Below are 16,370 nucleotides of genomic sequence, written 5' to 3' on the forward strand. Positions count from 1 at the left end.
CCGAACTTGGTTCTGCTGGATCACTCCCTTCTCCCTCCCTCCCTCAACATTATCATTCCCCGGATCTCCAGTAGCAAGCAGCGTGTCCGGCCCTTCCCAAAGACAGCCACCTGCTGCTTAGGTAGAACTGTGAGTTGCTAGAAGCTCTTTCTCGGAAGACTGTGATACTTTGAAGACTGTCTCCCTTTCATTCTTCGTTGTTCCTTGATCAGATACAGGAACAATAAAACTAGGTTCTAAAAGAACTTCTGACTCTCAGATTCAATATTAGTGCCTATGGGTTACTTGCATTTAAACACTGTTCCTTTCATGTTGCTTCTTCCTTCGTTCCTACTCTGTTGTAGTTCTTTGACTGACTTTTAAAATCTGTTTACTTGTGTAAGCTCTCAGAAAGCGAGGTTCCATTCCTGGTTTTTTAATCCATAAATTTACTTCACTGTCACGTTCTTACCCTAAACATTAGGCAACCTTTGCTCCTGGGGAGAAGGCCTGTAACCGGCACTGGCTGTTCCTTAGCACTTCTCCTGGGGGAAAGGCAAAATGCTTACAGCTCGTGCAGCTGCTGTAGCGAGGCTGTGGCTTGTATCCTGCAGTGGTGTCTGAAACCAGATTATAACAGTTATGTTTGAGGACCCTCACCCAGCACAATAAGGTGCTTGGTACCCCTGAACCGCTTACCTAATGTCCTGATCCAGGGTATATTTTCTTTCAGAATGCCAAAGCACTTAAAGCAAAGAAAGAAGATGGGAATAAAGCATTCAAAGAAGGAAACTACAAACTAGCATATGAACTATACACAGAGGCACTAGGAATAGATCCAAATAACATAAAAACAAATGCCAAACTCTACTGCAACCGGGGGACAGTTAATTCAAAGGTAAGGAATGGTCACCTGGCAGGAAGTCTTTCATCGTATTCCTCACCATGTAGTTTATAAGTTGCAAATCAGTTATTCTGGAAAGCGTAGGCTTCTCCGGCTGCTGGGGCAGCTGGATCTTTCTAGTGCTGTAGGCGATGTTTCAGGTTTTTGTGCTTGCACAATGACTGGGTCTGTTCCAAACAGCCGATGATGTTGACTCCTGAAGAAACGAAACTCAAATACTTGGGCTGCACAGAGTGGGAGGGAGAGGAGGAACGTAGTTTAGCCTTATCTTGATCAGCATAAAGGCATCCTTATTTGTTTCCTTCCCGGTAATGAGGAGATTTCTTTTCTTTTCTTTTCTTACTATTCTTGTAGATCATCTGTCTTGCTTTGTTTTTTGATCTAAAAAAAATGTGACCTAATTTAAAAACCCTGGACACTTTTTCCAGGTTTGCTGTTGCATTTTAGTCATGCGCTATCCAGAGCAAGTCAGTCGTGATAGTGCTTCCACCGTCACTCGTGATAGTTTCCACCCTGCATTTCCCCTAGGCGTGTTTCCTCCTCGCTGGCTCTGTGTTGGTGCCTGTTCTACCAGCGTCGGGGCTTTTCCACACCCCCACTCGGTCAAGAGACAGAGGCTGTTCTCAAAACTGGGAAATGGGATGAGCTGGATGCAGCAGTAATGGATATTTTACATGGCTGTTTGTGTCTGGAAACAATGCTTTTTTTTTAAAAAAAAAAAAAAGTATTTGAAATATTTTTAAGTTTATTCTCCTGTCTGGGAATTAGTTTGGACACAGAATATCTTGGTTTTCAGATCGTCCTCAGGAAGACCCTTGTTTCCAAGTGCTCTTCTTAGAGAAGCACCACATAGTTGTGCCATTTCACTAGCCAAGCTTCTAATTTTTCCCTAGGGAACAAAAGCTCTGGTTTTGGGGGACTGGAAAAAATTTCCTAGACGCAGACACACAAACCAGTGAGATTTTTCCAAGACTGACTAAAATCATAATGCTACTTAGCGGATTGGGATTCACTTAACTTCTGTCTGACATTGTAGCTTAGGAAACTTGAAGAAGCAATAGATGACTGCACGAATGCGGTAAAACTGGATGACACGTATATCAAAGCATACTTGAGGAGAGCACAATGGTAAGTAGACCTTTATAACGGACGTGCTGAGCAGGTATGTGGGTAGGAACCTCCTCCCTGCAGCACTGAGTGACAGCAGTAACAAATCTGAAGCTGAACGGAATAAAAGGTTCTGTCTTAAGGGGCCCTGAATTTGTTCCTCTTCTTTATGCCGACGAGGAAACGGGCAGCTCTGTGTAGTCTGTCCTGCCTGCGTGGATCTGAGACTGCCTATTGATTGTTGTATTTAGGCAGGATTTGTTCTAAAGCTTGACTTATTATGTTTATAGGCTAATGTAAGATGTTCTGTCCCAGAGCACCCCTCTCTCAAGCTTTTTCAGAAGGGCTGCTGCGGATAAGAGATCTTATCCTGGCAGAGCTGTTCACGCTTCCAGCAAACTAGATTTTGAAGTGGGACGCCCTGCTTCCCGTAAAGGAGAAATCAGCTGAGCCTGTACATATCTCAGCCACAGAGAATACTGCAGCGTAGCGCAGTGAGGCTGAGCGACTTGTACAAAGGACGTTCAAGTCTGTATGTCTCCTTTGTAACTTGGCAGCAACCAGGGAAGTAGTCAAAGCTCTGTTCTGACTACGGATTTATTTTCTACTTTTCCTCCGTACTGATTATTCCCCAGTTTGTGGCAAAGCTGCCTGGCTTATATATGAACCAAAACCGTTATTGCAGCCTTCCTGTTGGACATTCATTTTAATTTACAACCTTCGGTGTTCTTCTCAAGCTCCATCTCAGTAATTGCTAAATTACAGGAAGTAGTTAATACGTGAGTAAGGCTGAAATGCCAGTAGGCAGGCACAGCCAAGATCGTCACTTCTAACCAGCGTTGCTAATGTGCAACTCTGCACCAGCTTGCTTGAAATCTTGCTGGCTGGTGTTAGTTCCTGCAGCTGGATAAAGTAATTATCAGATTGTTAAAGCAGAACTTGTGCTGCCAAACGAGATTGCAGTCTCCGCTTGGAGCCCAAAGTACAGGTGCTTGTGCCAGGCTTTCCCACAAACAGGAGGTGTCTGGGCTTCCAGTCAGTTAGCAGTGACCCTCTGTGGGTTCCGCTGATGATTGCTCTGTCCGCAGTCCAGTGCACATCTCTTCCTTAATTCCTGTCCATCTAGAAAAGCTTGTACCTGAACCCCCGTTTGATTTTTCCTGTGAAGTGCACCTTGGCCACCGGTGTTTCTTTCCACAGTTACATGGACACAGAACAATACGAAGATGCTGTAAGAGACTATGAAAAGGTTTATCAGACAGAAAAAACAAAAGGTGAGCATACTGGCATGCTTTTTCTGTGCATAAGTTTCCCTTAACTGGCAGTTTTTTGGTGGTTGCTTTTGTTTGCTTTTTTCCCCCACAATATGCTCTGATTTACAACCCTTTACCCCAGCAGGACAACTCTGGAAGAGTCCTCAGAAGCACTCTGAAATGCCTGTCTCAATCTGGTTTCTCTCCAGCACTGAATGCTGAGAAGGGGATTTAGCTTGTAGCTGAAGCAATGCACTGGATTCAAAATACCTGGTTATGGTTCTCGTTCGTAACTATCATCTTGCTTTTTTAGTAGCCTGAAACGAAATGGACAGAGTAACCTTAGTCCTTGTGGTTCAGTGTCTAACAAATACTAGTTTAATAGCGCTGAGACATTTTACCTATGTTTGGAAGCAGCCTTAAGTGGACAGCGAGGCTTTAATTAGCTACCTGACTGTAAATCCAAGTGGGTTGGTGGCTTGTGGCACTCGAATCCTTCAACCCAGGTCATCTCAACATCTTGATCTTCAGCCTCTTTTAAAGCAGGAGGCTCCTGCCTGACACTAAAGCTGCTTTCCTTTGGCATTGCACTTCTTTCTAGAACACAAGCAACTTCTAAAGAACGCACAAGTGGAACTGAAAAAGAGCAAACGGAAAGACTACTATAAAATCCTTGGCGTTGACAAAAATGCCTCTGAAGATGAGATCAAGAAGGCTTACAGGAAAAGAGCACTAATGCATCATCCAGGTACCCACAAAGAGTCCGTTATTAGAGCACGCATTCCTGCTTTGATCCCCCTGCGCCATGCACATGCCCTGCGCAGCTGTCGCTCAGAGGCAGGAATAAAGGAGAGAGAGGGAATTTCTGGACAAATGGCAGCTGTGACCCCACAACTTAAATCGGTGACAGTAGCTGGGAACGTGTAGCATTTTCCATTTACACTAAAAACTTTTCCTGCCTTTTTTGTATCCCTAGACCGACACAGTGGGGCAAGTGCAGAAGTACAGAAGGAAGAGGAGAAGAAATTTAAGGAGGTTGGTGAAGCCTTTACCATCCTGTCAGATCCCAAGAAGAAGGCCCGCTACGACAGCGGGCAGGATCTAGAAGAGGATGGATTGAACATGGGAGGTAAGTGTTCCTTATGACATTCTACCATGGCAGCCTTTAAAAAGGTCAGACCATTTAGAGTCTGCCTTCTCCTCTAAAGCAACCTCCCATTTGTAATAATCCTATGAATTGAGGCGGTTTGGTCTCAGAGCATTTGCATGGCAGATCTGCGCTGAATGTTTCCAGTTGCGAACCGTCGAGGTTATGTGGTGGATGTTGTCCTTGACTGATCTGGTAGGTGGTAGCTGCCATTAGGCAGAAGTCTTTTACAGGAAGTGTAAAATCGAGTAATAGAAAGATTGTGGGTCCCTAAATGCTGCTTAGCCAAGATTCTTAGGTTGCCCCGGGACTGAAGTTGTCTCTCTGACAAGTGTTGCTTTTACCTGTTTGCTGCTGCTGTCGGTGGCCCCGTGCTCTGCTGCTGTATAGCAGTGCTCCAACAAAGCAAGCTGCTTGTAGCTTTCTATCCATTTGTAAAATGCTTTATGGGCCCTCAGTTAAGTGACAATTTCTGAACTGTGAAAACTGTAACGGGCTGTTTCACTTCAGCTCACAACTTCCTTTTCTTCCCTGTAGACTTTGATGCAAATAATATCTTCAAGGCCTTCTTTGGTGGGCCCGGTGGCTTCAGTTTTGAAGGTAGGTGGAAGTGTTCTCCTGTCAGCTTTGGAAACGTAAGTATGCAAATCACCTGACAGCTGAGTTTCCCAGAGTGGATGTGCTGTTCGAGGAGAGTATTTGACTTTCCCAAAGAAAAGCATCTAAGCTCTTGGAAAGTTCTGTCTGCACAGCGTCCCAGCTGATGGCTGGTTCTGGTTCTTCCGTGTTCAAAAGCAACAAAGTCCAGGGGTTCCCTTTTCAAGCAGCATGTGAAGGCTTTGCCATCCAAGTGGTGCTTTGCTGCTTAGGAGTAGTTGGCCATAACTTGGATACAGCTGCTGGTGCTAAAGCAGCAAAAGGCGATTCTTGGTCAGAAGCCCTGTGCGTGTGTATCGCACAGCTCTCCTCTGGCTTCCTAACACCGGGAATCCTGAGGGCCTCTGCTTGCAAACATTTCGAGGTGACTGGAGGCGATGAAGAAGCTGTTACTCAGCGTCCCTTCGAACCTCGCACGTGGTCAGGCTTTCTTCACGCACCTCGGAGCAGGATGGCTTTATACAGCCCTGAGCGAGCTCTCCGCACTTCGCTGGTACCAGTATACGCCCTAGGGAAGCGTGTGTTCCCTAAGGTCTTCTGTTAAGTGAATTTTGAGAAGTCTTGCACGCTTTGTCTGCTGTTCACCTTCCTCCTTGTAAATCTGCCTCCTTTACCCGTATTATCAGTAGTCCACCCTTTTACTTGTTGGTAATTAGCTGCTGGAAGGTCCCGTCTCTCCTGCCTGTTCAGATGGGTTTGGTTGAATTAAGTACTGGCTTGGCATCAGGCTCCTGCAGGATGGTGGTTAACCGTATTGCCTTTGAATTTTGAAAGTGCTAATATCTTTCATTTTCTTTTTCAGCTTCTGGGCCTGGAAATTTCTTTTTCCAGTTTGGCTAAAAAAAAAAAAACAAACCCCAAAACCACACATACCTGATCTGCTTCTTTTAACCTTGAATACGGACATACTTAGACTCCTTCCTTCATCATGTCTCATTGTACTTAGAGCAGTTTCATTTTTCTCGGTTGGAGACCTCTGTTTTGTGTGCTTTTGTGTGTGAAGAGGAAACCAGCTCGGGGAGGGGGAAGGCTTGTGAATTTTGTTTTACTGTTAACTTTATTAAAAAAAGAAAAAAATAAAGCTTTGAATCTTTTGGTCCCTCCATGCTGGCCCGTACTTTCAGACTGCTCCTGCTCCTCAGCAGAGAGGATTTCCCTGAAGTCCTCCTGGAATCTCGGCTCGTAAGAGGGTGAAGTAATCTCTTCTTTTGTTTTGGCTGGCTCTGAAGTGCAGTATGGCAGCATGTCTAGGGTTTGTAGGAACTTGTAAGTTATCTTAATCTTCTAAAAATATTGCCAAGATTCAATCAAGTTTCATACAATCGTGTTTTACCTGCCAGCTGTCTTTTTTTTTTTTCCCTTTTTTTTTTTTTGCCATGGTTCTACCAGAACGGTACACTTGGGCATTAACTTAAATGATAATGTGTGAGCTTGACAATTTTGTATCAGAGAAATGCTTCGTTGGATTTAAAAGAGCAGCTTACGTGAGAATTCCCTGTGATGCAGCTAGAATTAAGGGCTTTGTGTTTCCACTCCAAGAATTATCCTGTTTAAGGGAATATTGAATTTGCTCTGGGCTGAATTTCTTCAATGTACTTTTTTTAATTAATCCACTTGAACATTTAATATTTGTGCTAAAACTTGATTTTGTTGAGCTTGGTGTTTGATTTCGTGTTACTGATCCATAACATGGATGAACTCCTTCTCGCTCTGAAGAAATGCAAAGTAATATTCAGGTTCATAATTGAAAACGGTTACTGTGTGCGTGCAGCAGTGTGCTCTCCTAATGTTTACAGGAACTGTACAAATGTGTTAAACTAGTCGAGTAGTTTTCAACTAGAAGTGATTTACTAGTCCAAAGAAGCAAGAAAATGCAAAGTCCGGCCCTGAACTGACGGTCTCGCTTGCTTCTCTTGCACGGTGTCAGGCCAAGTGCTGGAGGGACGAGCTTAAAGCCTGGAGCTGCGTGCAGCTGCGCTGTCTCGAATTGAAAATGGATTTGGCTTGGTGGTGCTGCCAGTTAACCGCAGTGCTGTTTGATTTTTCACCGTAAATGTAGTGATACAGCAAGATCGCAGCTGAGAGAGGACTCTGCTTCCAGAATTCTTCCCTTTTTCCAGAGAGCGAAGAATCGCTTTGCCTAGGTGCTTTGTTCAGGTTAAATGCTGTCTGTGAAACGGGTCTGGAGCGCAGCGTGTGGCGTTGCCTGGCGGAGCTTCGGGCCGTCTCGCTCAGAAGCGGGCTTTGCGAGAAGGCGTGCTGGCGCCCGGAACGCCAGCGGGGGCAGAGGCTCGGCAGCGTTGCTGTACCCGGGCGTTTTGAACTTGGCCTGCGGTAGCGTAGTGACGTTTGGAGGGCTGAATTTGGCTTGGCTGAGAAAACGGGTGTTCATACGAATACATGCAAGACTTTCCTAGAGAAACCTGACGCTAACTTTTCTATGATATCTGATTTAACTTCTTACTGCAGGAACAAAAATTGCAATGAATTCATTGCATGGGGTGATTACTTTGAATGCTAACATCTTTGTCTTCCTTCCTTTTGAGGGCTGGACTTGTCCTCTTGCGAGGGACGTTGCTAGGCTGCGATGCAAGTTACCTTCCTTTCCAACAGTTGCAATAGTGTCGTGGTGCTGCCACCGCCGAGGGCTGCAGTCCTGTGGTTGTGTTTTGTCAGAATTTTTGACAATCTGCTTTCACAGAGGGAAGATTTCAGGGCTTAAATTCTAGTCCTGCAGAATAAAGTATTTTATAACTCACTCGTAAGTCAGCTTTTAAAATGAGCCAATGTTCAGTAATATTTCCAAAAATAGACTCTACAACATTTATTCTAACTTCCTTTGCACCAGTGTAACGTGATGGACTTACCCGGATTGCACTGACAGCAAAATAAGATCCTAGATCTTTCAGACTCTGAAACAGTAAATACCTGGGGAATTGAAATACTGGTCTATGCATATTGATACTTCTCCAGTTCTCGTGGCACTTGTAAATCAGAGTTTACAGGACTTGTTTTAGTGCGGCATTCTGGATTCATAATGTCTTGTGCGTGTTGATATTACTGTACAGTTTGGACTTTTCTCAGTCTTTGATCACCATGCAGAGACGCGTCCTGCATTTGTCAGTGGGTTTTGTTATTATTTCCCCCCCCGCCCGGTTAAATACAACAGGCTTCCCTCTCTCCAAACTTTGAATGAGACCATTCCTTGGATGACAGAAGTGGAATGGCTTTTCTTCTGAGAGAGAAAGTATATACAGCAGATATTTATAAAACTGTACATGAATGCATGATTTAATGTAGTTAAATATTAATATGGTGAGTGCCAAGACTTTTCTAAGGCACGTTATTATGTGATTCAAAGTGAAGGCGAACACACGTTCCCTTTTGCACGGAGCGCTGGGCTTTGAGCGGTGTTCGGTGGCTCTCCGGCCCCTCGGGGCGGCAGCAGCAGCGCCTGGAGATCGAGGTGCGGTGGCACTGGAGCCTCCATCAGGTCCTAGCACGGCTTGGAGACGCGGGACTGTTTCTTTCCAAAAAATCTGCTTAGATGTGCATTGCTTGAAGCGTTGCCTTTCACGCGTGGTAGTTCCAAACGTTATTCATGGGCTGTACTTGTACATAGCCACAGGGAGCCTTAGTGCCGTTTTTCTAGCTGCTGCCACTCTGCAGACCTCCCCGCCTTCCTTCGGCTCGACGGGAGCTGCCAGACCTAAGAATTTGCCACAGCGATAATGAATAAGTATCTCAAGGTGGTATTATGCCCGTGCGTTTTCTAGAATGATGAAGAGCTGACGAGGGTGCTGGGAGGCGGTGGCTGGAAGCATGGGCACGGTGGGATGGACCTGCATCCAGCCTTACTAGGAGCGTGCTGTTCCCTCTGGTGTGACTGCGGGCCACCACGTGAACTTGGCGGGCGGCAGAAACCGGTGGTAAAGCCCTTCCTTGTAATGAAGAGAGTTCTCTGGAAGTCAGTCTTTGTAATTATTGAAAGGTTTCTTTTTTGGCGTAACAGCAAGAGCCTTAATACTTAACCCTGAAACGTACCTAATTGTGCCCGCAGACGGTTCCGTGTGCGGAGTCCCTTCTGCCCGGGACCAGCCCGAAATACAGGCGCCGAGCGGCTCCTGCTGCGTGGCGCACGGCTGCCCCTCGGCCTGCCAGCGCCTGCGCGGTGTCTCCGAAGGGGAATCGGTGCTGTGAGCGCTCCTGCTCCTGCCGACGGGAAGAACCCGGAGGCAGCAGGGCTGGGGCAGCTGAAAGCCAGGCCGGGTTGCTGCGTAAGGGAGGGATCTTTTGCAGACGTGATGGAAGTAGCTGCTGTCGAACAGCCCGATAACTGACGGAGGAGCTGTCAGCTTCCTCCCTGAAAGTTGTAAACCGTAGGAACAATGGCGTGCGCGCGGGGAGCGTGGCTCAGCAGACCAGGCGCATCAAGTCGGGCTCCGCTGTCGTGGCTCTCTAGCGTTTACAAGGAGATAAGGAATTGTTGGACTGTTGCGCTTTCCTCTGGTGTCTTTTTGCCTCATCATGATGCTTGTGGTGTCCGAGCTGCTGTAGGGATAGTTTCAGATTAAAATGGAAGGCGTTTCATGCTTTAAAAATGAAAACCTGCATCAGTAACGTTAGTGTGGGGGAGATGCTTGCATGTCCAGTGGCCTGACCTCTGGACCACGAAGCCTGGGGTGTTTTTTTCTTGTGTGGATTTACTTTACAAATCTGATGCTGTGTCAGCTCCACCTTTTGTGGAGGGGCATCGAGAGTCCTTTCCAGATAGACTGAACTTGGACTTGAAATCGGCTGTAGAGACCGTTAAGATGCTTCTGGCTGCCCGCTTTGGCAGGCTCTGCGTTGTTTCGGCTACACGTGCTACATAGGAAAGCACACGGTTTCGTTCGTGCACTTGAAGTGGTGCTGTGAAGGTGGATCTTTAGCGCTAAAGGCTTCTGACTGTTCTGTAAATACATGAACGCAAATTGAAAAAAAGGAGAAAGGAAAAAAAATGTTTAGGGCCAACAGTAGTGTTATCCATGGGATACTGCAACTCCCTCAGCTTTCTGCATCTGACAGGGACACCGAGGGAGAGCCGCTGCGCTGCCGTTTCGTTCCCGAGCCGGGAACCGGCCCAGCTCCTGTGCCCGCCCGCCAGCCCTGGTCTCGGAGCCGGCTGTGTGCCGCAGGGCCGCACTCGGCCGAATCGCTCCTCAGCAATTGAATGACCAAAGCCTTTGGACCACGCGGTGGTTTGCTGTTCTTTCAAAATTACTTCCTCGGTTTCAGTAATAACCGAAGATATTCGCTTATCTTCAAGTGGGTGGTTTTCACCCTGTTTAAATTTGTGCCTTGTACCCTCCCCTCCCCTGCCGCAGGGAGAACGGGCAGCCCCTGCGTTGCACCCGCCCGCATTCCCCCGAGCGGCGCCGAGGCCCCTCTGGGGCGGCCGCAGCGGTGCTGCGACTCGGGCTGCGAGGCGCGGGCTGGATCGCCGCGGTGCTGCGACCCTGCCTCCTCCCGAGGCCGCTTGGATGCAGCCGCACCGCGTTCCGGAGACGTCCCCATTGCCCCCGCTTACCGGGGCAGCGGGACCCGTGCTTGGCTTTGAAAGACGATGCGTAATGCTTTGGCCTTCCCCGACCTGCCCTGGCTCTCCCCGCGCCCGCAGCGTCAGGGACAGGGTTCCCCCTTCGTCTCCGAGTAGTGCTAGGCAAGTTTTCACTCGAGCATGGATCCGACCTCTGAAGGGAAGCTCTGGTATGAGATGTTGTGAGCAGGGTGCCGAGGTGAGGCATGGTCTGCACCACGGCGTTACCGAGCTGGAGCGTCGGCACGATGGGGGCGGCTCGGGAAGGCAGGCGCCTGCTGGGAGAGCTGGGGTGCTGCCTCTGGCTGGGCACGGCCGAGCTCACGGCAGTTACCCCATCCTCCTCCCCGCCTTCACTTAACAGCTCGTGCTTCCAAAGAGAAAATCGCGTGCAGCAATGCTGGAGGGGGCGAGTGTGAAAGAGCAAACCGAGCACCTTCACTGCATGCATATCTGCTTTGTTGTAACAACACTAAGGAGTAGTCAAGACAAAACCAGACGCCGATGTGAAGCCACCTCGGAGAGGACGCTAGACCCTGCGCTGCAGTATTTATCTGAATCGAAATTCTGAATGTTTACCTCAGTGTAAATACCTTAACCTTTCCAGTGGGAGGAAAGGCGTATTGCATGGAGCAATCACCGTCCCCATCGCTTTGCCAAACACGTCATCCTCTCCAAGACGGGCTTCACGTCGGTACGAACACTGTCCCTCTTTGGACCCTTACCTTTCTAGGATGTGAATGGTAAAATGTGAATATTTGTTGTTTACTTCATTAGGCATAATTCATGATGATGTGTTTATATGAAGAATATCACAGACTGAAGCAAAACCATATGCAATTGGTTTACTTTATTATAAACTGTATATGATGTACAAACTAATAAAAACTTAAATGACGACAGTCTCACTGTTGTTCTTTAACAGCCAAATAGAGGAGATGCTCCAGCTGCGCACGTCGGTGCTGGACGTGACCGGGGGCGCCGGGCTGGCCCCGGGGCCCCGGAGGGAGAGCGGGGCGGCCCGGCGCAGGCGCTGCCCAACGCGAGGGTTGCTGCACAAAGCCCTGTGGGGTTTCGGCCCAAGCTGAATATGGGGCACCCGCCCCTCTGCCGGTGCAGACGCTGCCCGGGGTTTCTCTGAAGATAAGGGATGATTACAGTGCTGTGGGGGCGGATGTATATATGGATCACTTTTTTATGTTATAATGAGAATTTATTGTCATCCATCTTTTTGAAACAGCAGGAACTGTTTTGCTTTATCGGTAAACTTGCCGAGGGTTTACCAGATCAGCCCCGAAGCACTCCTTGCGTTTGGGTTAAGCATTCAGAGGAGAAACGCTTCTCGCACGGGCAGCGTTGGGCGGCCCCGGCGGCAGCGCGCACCCAGCCGCAGCTGAGCTGCGCCCAGGCGCCAGCCCCTTCGCAGATAGGAGCCCAGCACCCGCTTGTCAAACACCGTAAGTATTTACATATGTTAATGCGGGATTAATTTCACTACACAGTTCCCCAAACGCTGAGCCATAGCATGAGTTTAAACCGCTGTCCTGACCTGACTCCGTTAGTTGAGCGCTGTGTTAAGTGAAGCGGTGACCACAGCTCCGCTGGCAGGCGGCCTGGCTAAGAGCAAAACCGTAAGTTGCAATAAAACAGACTTAATAACAGAAGTGCTTGATCATTAACTTTTTTTCCCAGCCAACGGTTTAGGTTTGAGCAGACTTAAGTTACGCAGTTACGATACCTCCACTTACTTCCTAAATTACGATGTTACTGCCTTCCTAACTTTTAACATTCAAGTGCATTAGAGAAAAGTAGTAAAATCTTGCATGAAGTACAGCTCGATACTTCAGACACGATTTTAGTTTCTGTCAAATCAGATGGAAAAGACGTTAGTTCATCTCTTCCGCTCCCTGCCAAGGCAGGATTTCCCTACAGGACACGGACACTGGACGGCGCTTGGTCCAGCCCACTCTGACGGGACGTGAAACGCCTGGAGCCGCGCTACAGGAACCGAATGCCTCTCCCGGTATTTCACTTGTTTCCCCTTCTGTGATATTCTCTTCTTTAAGTCCACGATAGCTCTTTAAGACATCATCTGGCAACGTGCTTTCCTTCTGCCCGCTCCCCAGCGCGTTCCTTCCCTGCAACGAAGGGAGCGTTCGCGCGCAAGCAGCGAGCGTGAATTGGGGAAGCCTGGCCGGCGGCAGGACCGACCGCTGCTCGCGGCTGCTGGAAACCCTGCTGCCCTCCGCGAGGTCTCTTCTTGCAGGCTGAACTATCGCTAACTGCCAGGCTTGAGAGAAGTGATCCACGCCTGGGTCTCGCTGGTTCTTACCCCGGGATTCAGCTACCAGAATGACAGACGTCCGCCCCTCGGGGCAGAAGAAGGGGAGAGACATTACGCAGTTCGCTTCGCTTGGCTTCAGGCCGGTTATGTACAGGCTTTGGTCTGCCACTGCGCGTAGTACTGACAGGTAAAGATCTAACGATTGTGGTTCATGGGGAAGTTATAAAAGACCGTAGGAGATCTTCCTCCGAGGAAGGAAACAAGCAGCACCCGTGGCTGGTTCTCTCCAAAGCTCCTCCTTTAAAACACGCTCGGCACCAGTTACGTGGCAGTTTTCCTTTGTCAGTCACGAGTTGCTTGTTTTCTTCCTTGTTCTGAGGCCAATAAACTCTCTCCCCAGAGAGGTTTCACGCTGGGGTTGGCAAAAGGGCTTACTTTAGTAAAGGTAGAATTATTTCTCTTTACACGTTTAAAGGTTACAGGAGTTACTTGCCTTCTAAAAACAAACCACCGAGCTACCCTGCCCGTGCTCCTAGATGATGGTGCAGGAGCTAAAAGCAGAGCCCCGTTTGTTGGTGCTCTGCGTTGGCACGAGTTTCCCTTTTCCATAGTAACCTGAGAATATTGCCTTCACGTTGATCTTTTTGGAAAGGGCGAGCATCCACATACCGTTATCAAAATACAGCAGTTTCCCTCCTCCAATTTCCCCCACTTCATCCCCTTTGTTCCCTGCCTTTTCCAGTTTCACAAACTCCAGCAGATCGAGCCCGGTCTGGACCGCTTCGACGCCGTTGGCGCAGCCAAGGGTGATGTGAGCCCGGCTGCCTTTCGGCAGGTTGTCGGTGGGCAGGATCTTATCGGCGTCTCCAGGCCAGAGCAGCAGCTGCTGCTCGCTCAGCTCCACGCGAGCACCAACAGTTTTTGTTGTGATGAACAGAGCAGAGATGGACAAGGTGAAGCCTTTGCCGTAGGAAGCTTTCACAGCCTGGGAGAAGAGGGAGACAAGTCCAGAGCACAGCATTAACCGACTGCGGGCAGGTGGGACTTAGAGCAGCGTGCTTGGCTTTACTGTCCACGGGCGCGGGGGCTCGGCTGGTCGTGGGAGCTCTTGCTTTGAGACATTTGAACCACCGTGTGCAAGGGTAATGGGCACGTTGAAGGGCAGCGAGGCTGGGGCAGGGGCTGGAGCCCAAGGCTGGGGAGGGGCGGCTGGGGGAGCTGGGGGGGCTCAGCCTGGAGAGGAGGAGGCTGAGGGGAGCCCTCATCGCTCTCTGCAACTGCCTGAAAGGAGGCTGGAGCCGGGGGGGGTCGGTCTCTTCTCCCCAGGAACAAGCGATGGGACGAGAGGGAACGGCCTCAAGCTGCGCCAGGGGATATTTAGAATGGATATTAGGGAAAGCTTCCCCGAAAGGGCTGTCAGGCCCTGGCCCAGGCTGCCCAGGGCAGGGGCTGAGTCCCCATCCCTGGGGGTATTTAAAAGACGGGTGGATGGGTGCTTAAGGACATGGGTTAGTGGTGGCCTTGGCAGCGCTGGGTTAACGGTTGGACTCGATGATCTTAAGGGTCTTTTCCAACCTTAATGAATCTATGATTCAAGTAGAAGATCGTGGCCTGAAGTTCCCACTCCGTGCATTCGGAGCTGGTTACATCTTTTCACAAATTCCAATATTTAACTTGGGCTCATTAGTTTTGAAATAATTTAGCTGGAAGTGCAAATACCTGAATTTATCATCGTTCAGATCAAGCTATTGGAGATGATGCTGGAAGTCGGGGGCGATGGGGACGGGGCAGGAGTTCTCTGTGTGGAACCTGGCGGGAAACAGCCACCCTCTCTCCCACAATTACGACTTTTCTATGGCAGAGGCCCTGTGGACGTGCTCACCGTCCCTACAGCCGCCCCCTCGGCTCCGAGCAAAGCCGCGGCCCCAGCCCACCCCGAGGCTTGCGGATCCCCTGCCGGGACGGGGCAGGGAGAGCGGGGTCGCGGGGAGGAGCGGAGCCCCGTACTCACGTCTTGCTGCATGTACTCCTCGGCTCCGGCTGCTTTTCCAAACTCGGTGTACTTTGTGGTGCAGTGTAAGACCCCGGGCGGCCTCTTCACAAAGTAGCTGGTGAGATCTATTTTTATTTTGGGATCTTCAATAGCGGAAGCAACTGCAAATACAGGTAAACAATATTACTATCAGAAAGTGATCCCCCTGATGTCGCCCCGTGAGGCTAAGTCCCATCTCAGCTTGCTTCACCACCCTGTCCTTCACGTTTCATCTTTCTGACTGCTGAAAAGGACTAGATGGGTAAGCAAAACTCCTTCGCCTAGGCTAACAGCGGATGTAACCAGAAAACAGGAGCTTCTGCGCATCGTCGCGGCTCATCTGATCCCTGACCTTGTACGAATCCCTTAAGGGACAAGGTGGTTCAGTCCTTCCCCTTTCTCTCTGACTCGCTGCAGCCGCCTGATGCGGCGCTGCTGCCATCCAGACCCGCTCCCTGCATGGCACACCTAAACAGGCTTCTTGGGAAAAATGTTTCTGTATTTTTACTTCCAACAGCAACTCTGGCAGCTACGGGAAACAGATTAGTATCTTTAAGCACTTTTTCACGTTGCTAACTTTAACTAGAAATTCACTTCGGAAGCTGACCAAACTTGTTCCATTTGCCGCGTGTTAACGCCTCATCAACAGAGTAAGGACTTGGCAAGATGCTTCTATACATACAGTATTTGCTCTCCTTTTTGAAGGCTTTGAGACTTCCAAGCTCATCTAAGAAGGCCTGGCCAGCCTTCCTCAGGATCTCTGAGCTTCTTTTGCTCAAAAACCACCCAAAATACATGGGCAGGAATTCCTTCTCCAAGCTGGGCTTCATCTTCTTCAGCTCTTCCACTGACAGTTTCCATTGATTCTTTTCCTTCAGCTGCAAGCAATCCATTCGCCACTGGGTTTTGGGCTCGGCAAAGATGACTTTGTACCGGTATTTGTCAGCAATATCGAAGAGTTGGTCCAGTCGTTCCCTCTCGTGGTGAGTGTCATCCAAAACGATAACGCTGACATCTCGTTTGCAATATTCAACTAGATCCTCGTCCACCTTTGAATACTCTTCAGGAATGGTGCTTCTTATTGAAGGAGTAATTTTGTAGCTATCGGCAGAGACGACCTTGCAGGCATCTTTATACCTATCCTGAATGGCCTGGGCAAGAGTGGACTTCCCACTGCCGGGCAGGCCTCTTAAAATAAAAAAGGTTTTAGATTCTTTGACTGTGGAGATGGTATCTTCATCGTCAAGGAAAGGAAACTGCAAGTTTTCGGGTCTTTCTTTCGCCGATTGAGAAGACATTTTTCTAAATATTTTAGGCAGGAATGTGTGACTCTTCTTCGAGAAGCCTCTGTTCTGAAACGCAAAAAGAAAATAGTTTGCAGGCTCGCAACCCCGAGAGACCGCGGGTTCCCACCGCGCAAGCGCAGGCC

The 16,370-nt window shown here is 48.9% G+C and overlaps 2 protein-coding genes across 2 annotated transcripts in view; one reads left to right on the top strand and one right to left on the bottom strand.

The window, feature by feature from the left end:
* Window positions 1-11,523, top strand: part of DNAJC7 (DnaJ heat shock protein family (Hsp40) member C7) — a 26,034-nt gene extending 14,511 nt beyond the window's left edge. Inside the window, exons 8-14 of the mRNA XM_087770213.1 lie at window positions 713-877; window positions 1,920-2,011; window positions 3,191-3,264; window positions 3,845-3,991; window positions 4,220-4,372; window positions 4,928-4,990; window positions 5,850-11,523. Coding sequence (XP_087626339.1) covers window positions 713-877; window positions 1,920-2,011; window positions 3,191-3,264; window positions 3,845-3,991; window positions 4,220-4,372; window positions 4,928-4,990; window positions 5,850-5,887 — 732 coding nt within the window. The 3' untranslated portion in view covers window positions 5,888-11,523. The remainder of the gene's footprint in view (window positions 1-712; window positions 878-1,919; window positions 2,012-3,190; window positions 3,265-3,844; window positions 3,992-4,219; window positions 4,373-4,927; window positions 4,991-5,849) is intronic.
* Window positions 11,461-16,370, bottom strand: part of CNP (2',3'-cyclic nucleotide 3' phosphodiesterase) — a 7,068-nt gene continuing 2,158 nt past the window's right edge. The window contains exons 2-4 of the mRNA XM_087770225.1: window positions 15,624-16,293; window positions 14,921-15,063; window positions 11,461-13,894 (exon numbers count right to left, since the gene is read on the bottom strand). Coding sequence (XP_087626351.1) covers window positions 13,442-13,894; window positions 14,921-15,063; window positions 15,624-16,293 — 1,266 coding nt within the window. The 3' untranslated portion in view covers window positions 11,461-13,441. The remainder of the gene's footprint in view (window positions 13,895-14,920; window positions 15,064-15,623; window positions 16,294-16,370) is intronic.

The sequence above is a fragment of the Nipponia nippon genome, unplaced genomic scaffold (assembly GCF_047370975.1).
Source record: "Nipponia nippon isolate SJK-2023a ecotype South Korea unplaced genomic scaffold, ASM4737097v1 scaffold_32, whole genome shotgun sequence".
Taxonomy (NCBI): Eukaryota; Metazoa; Chordata; class Aves; order Pelecaniformes; family Threskiornithidae; genus Nipponia; species Nipponia nippon.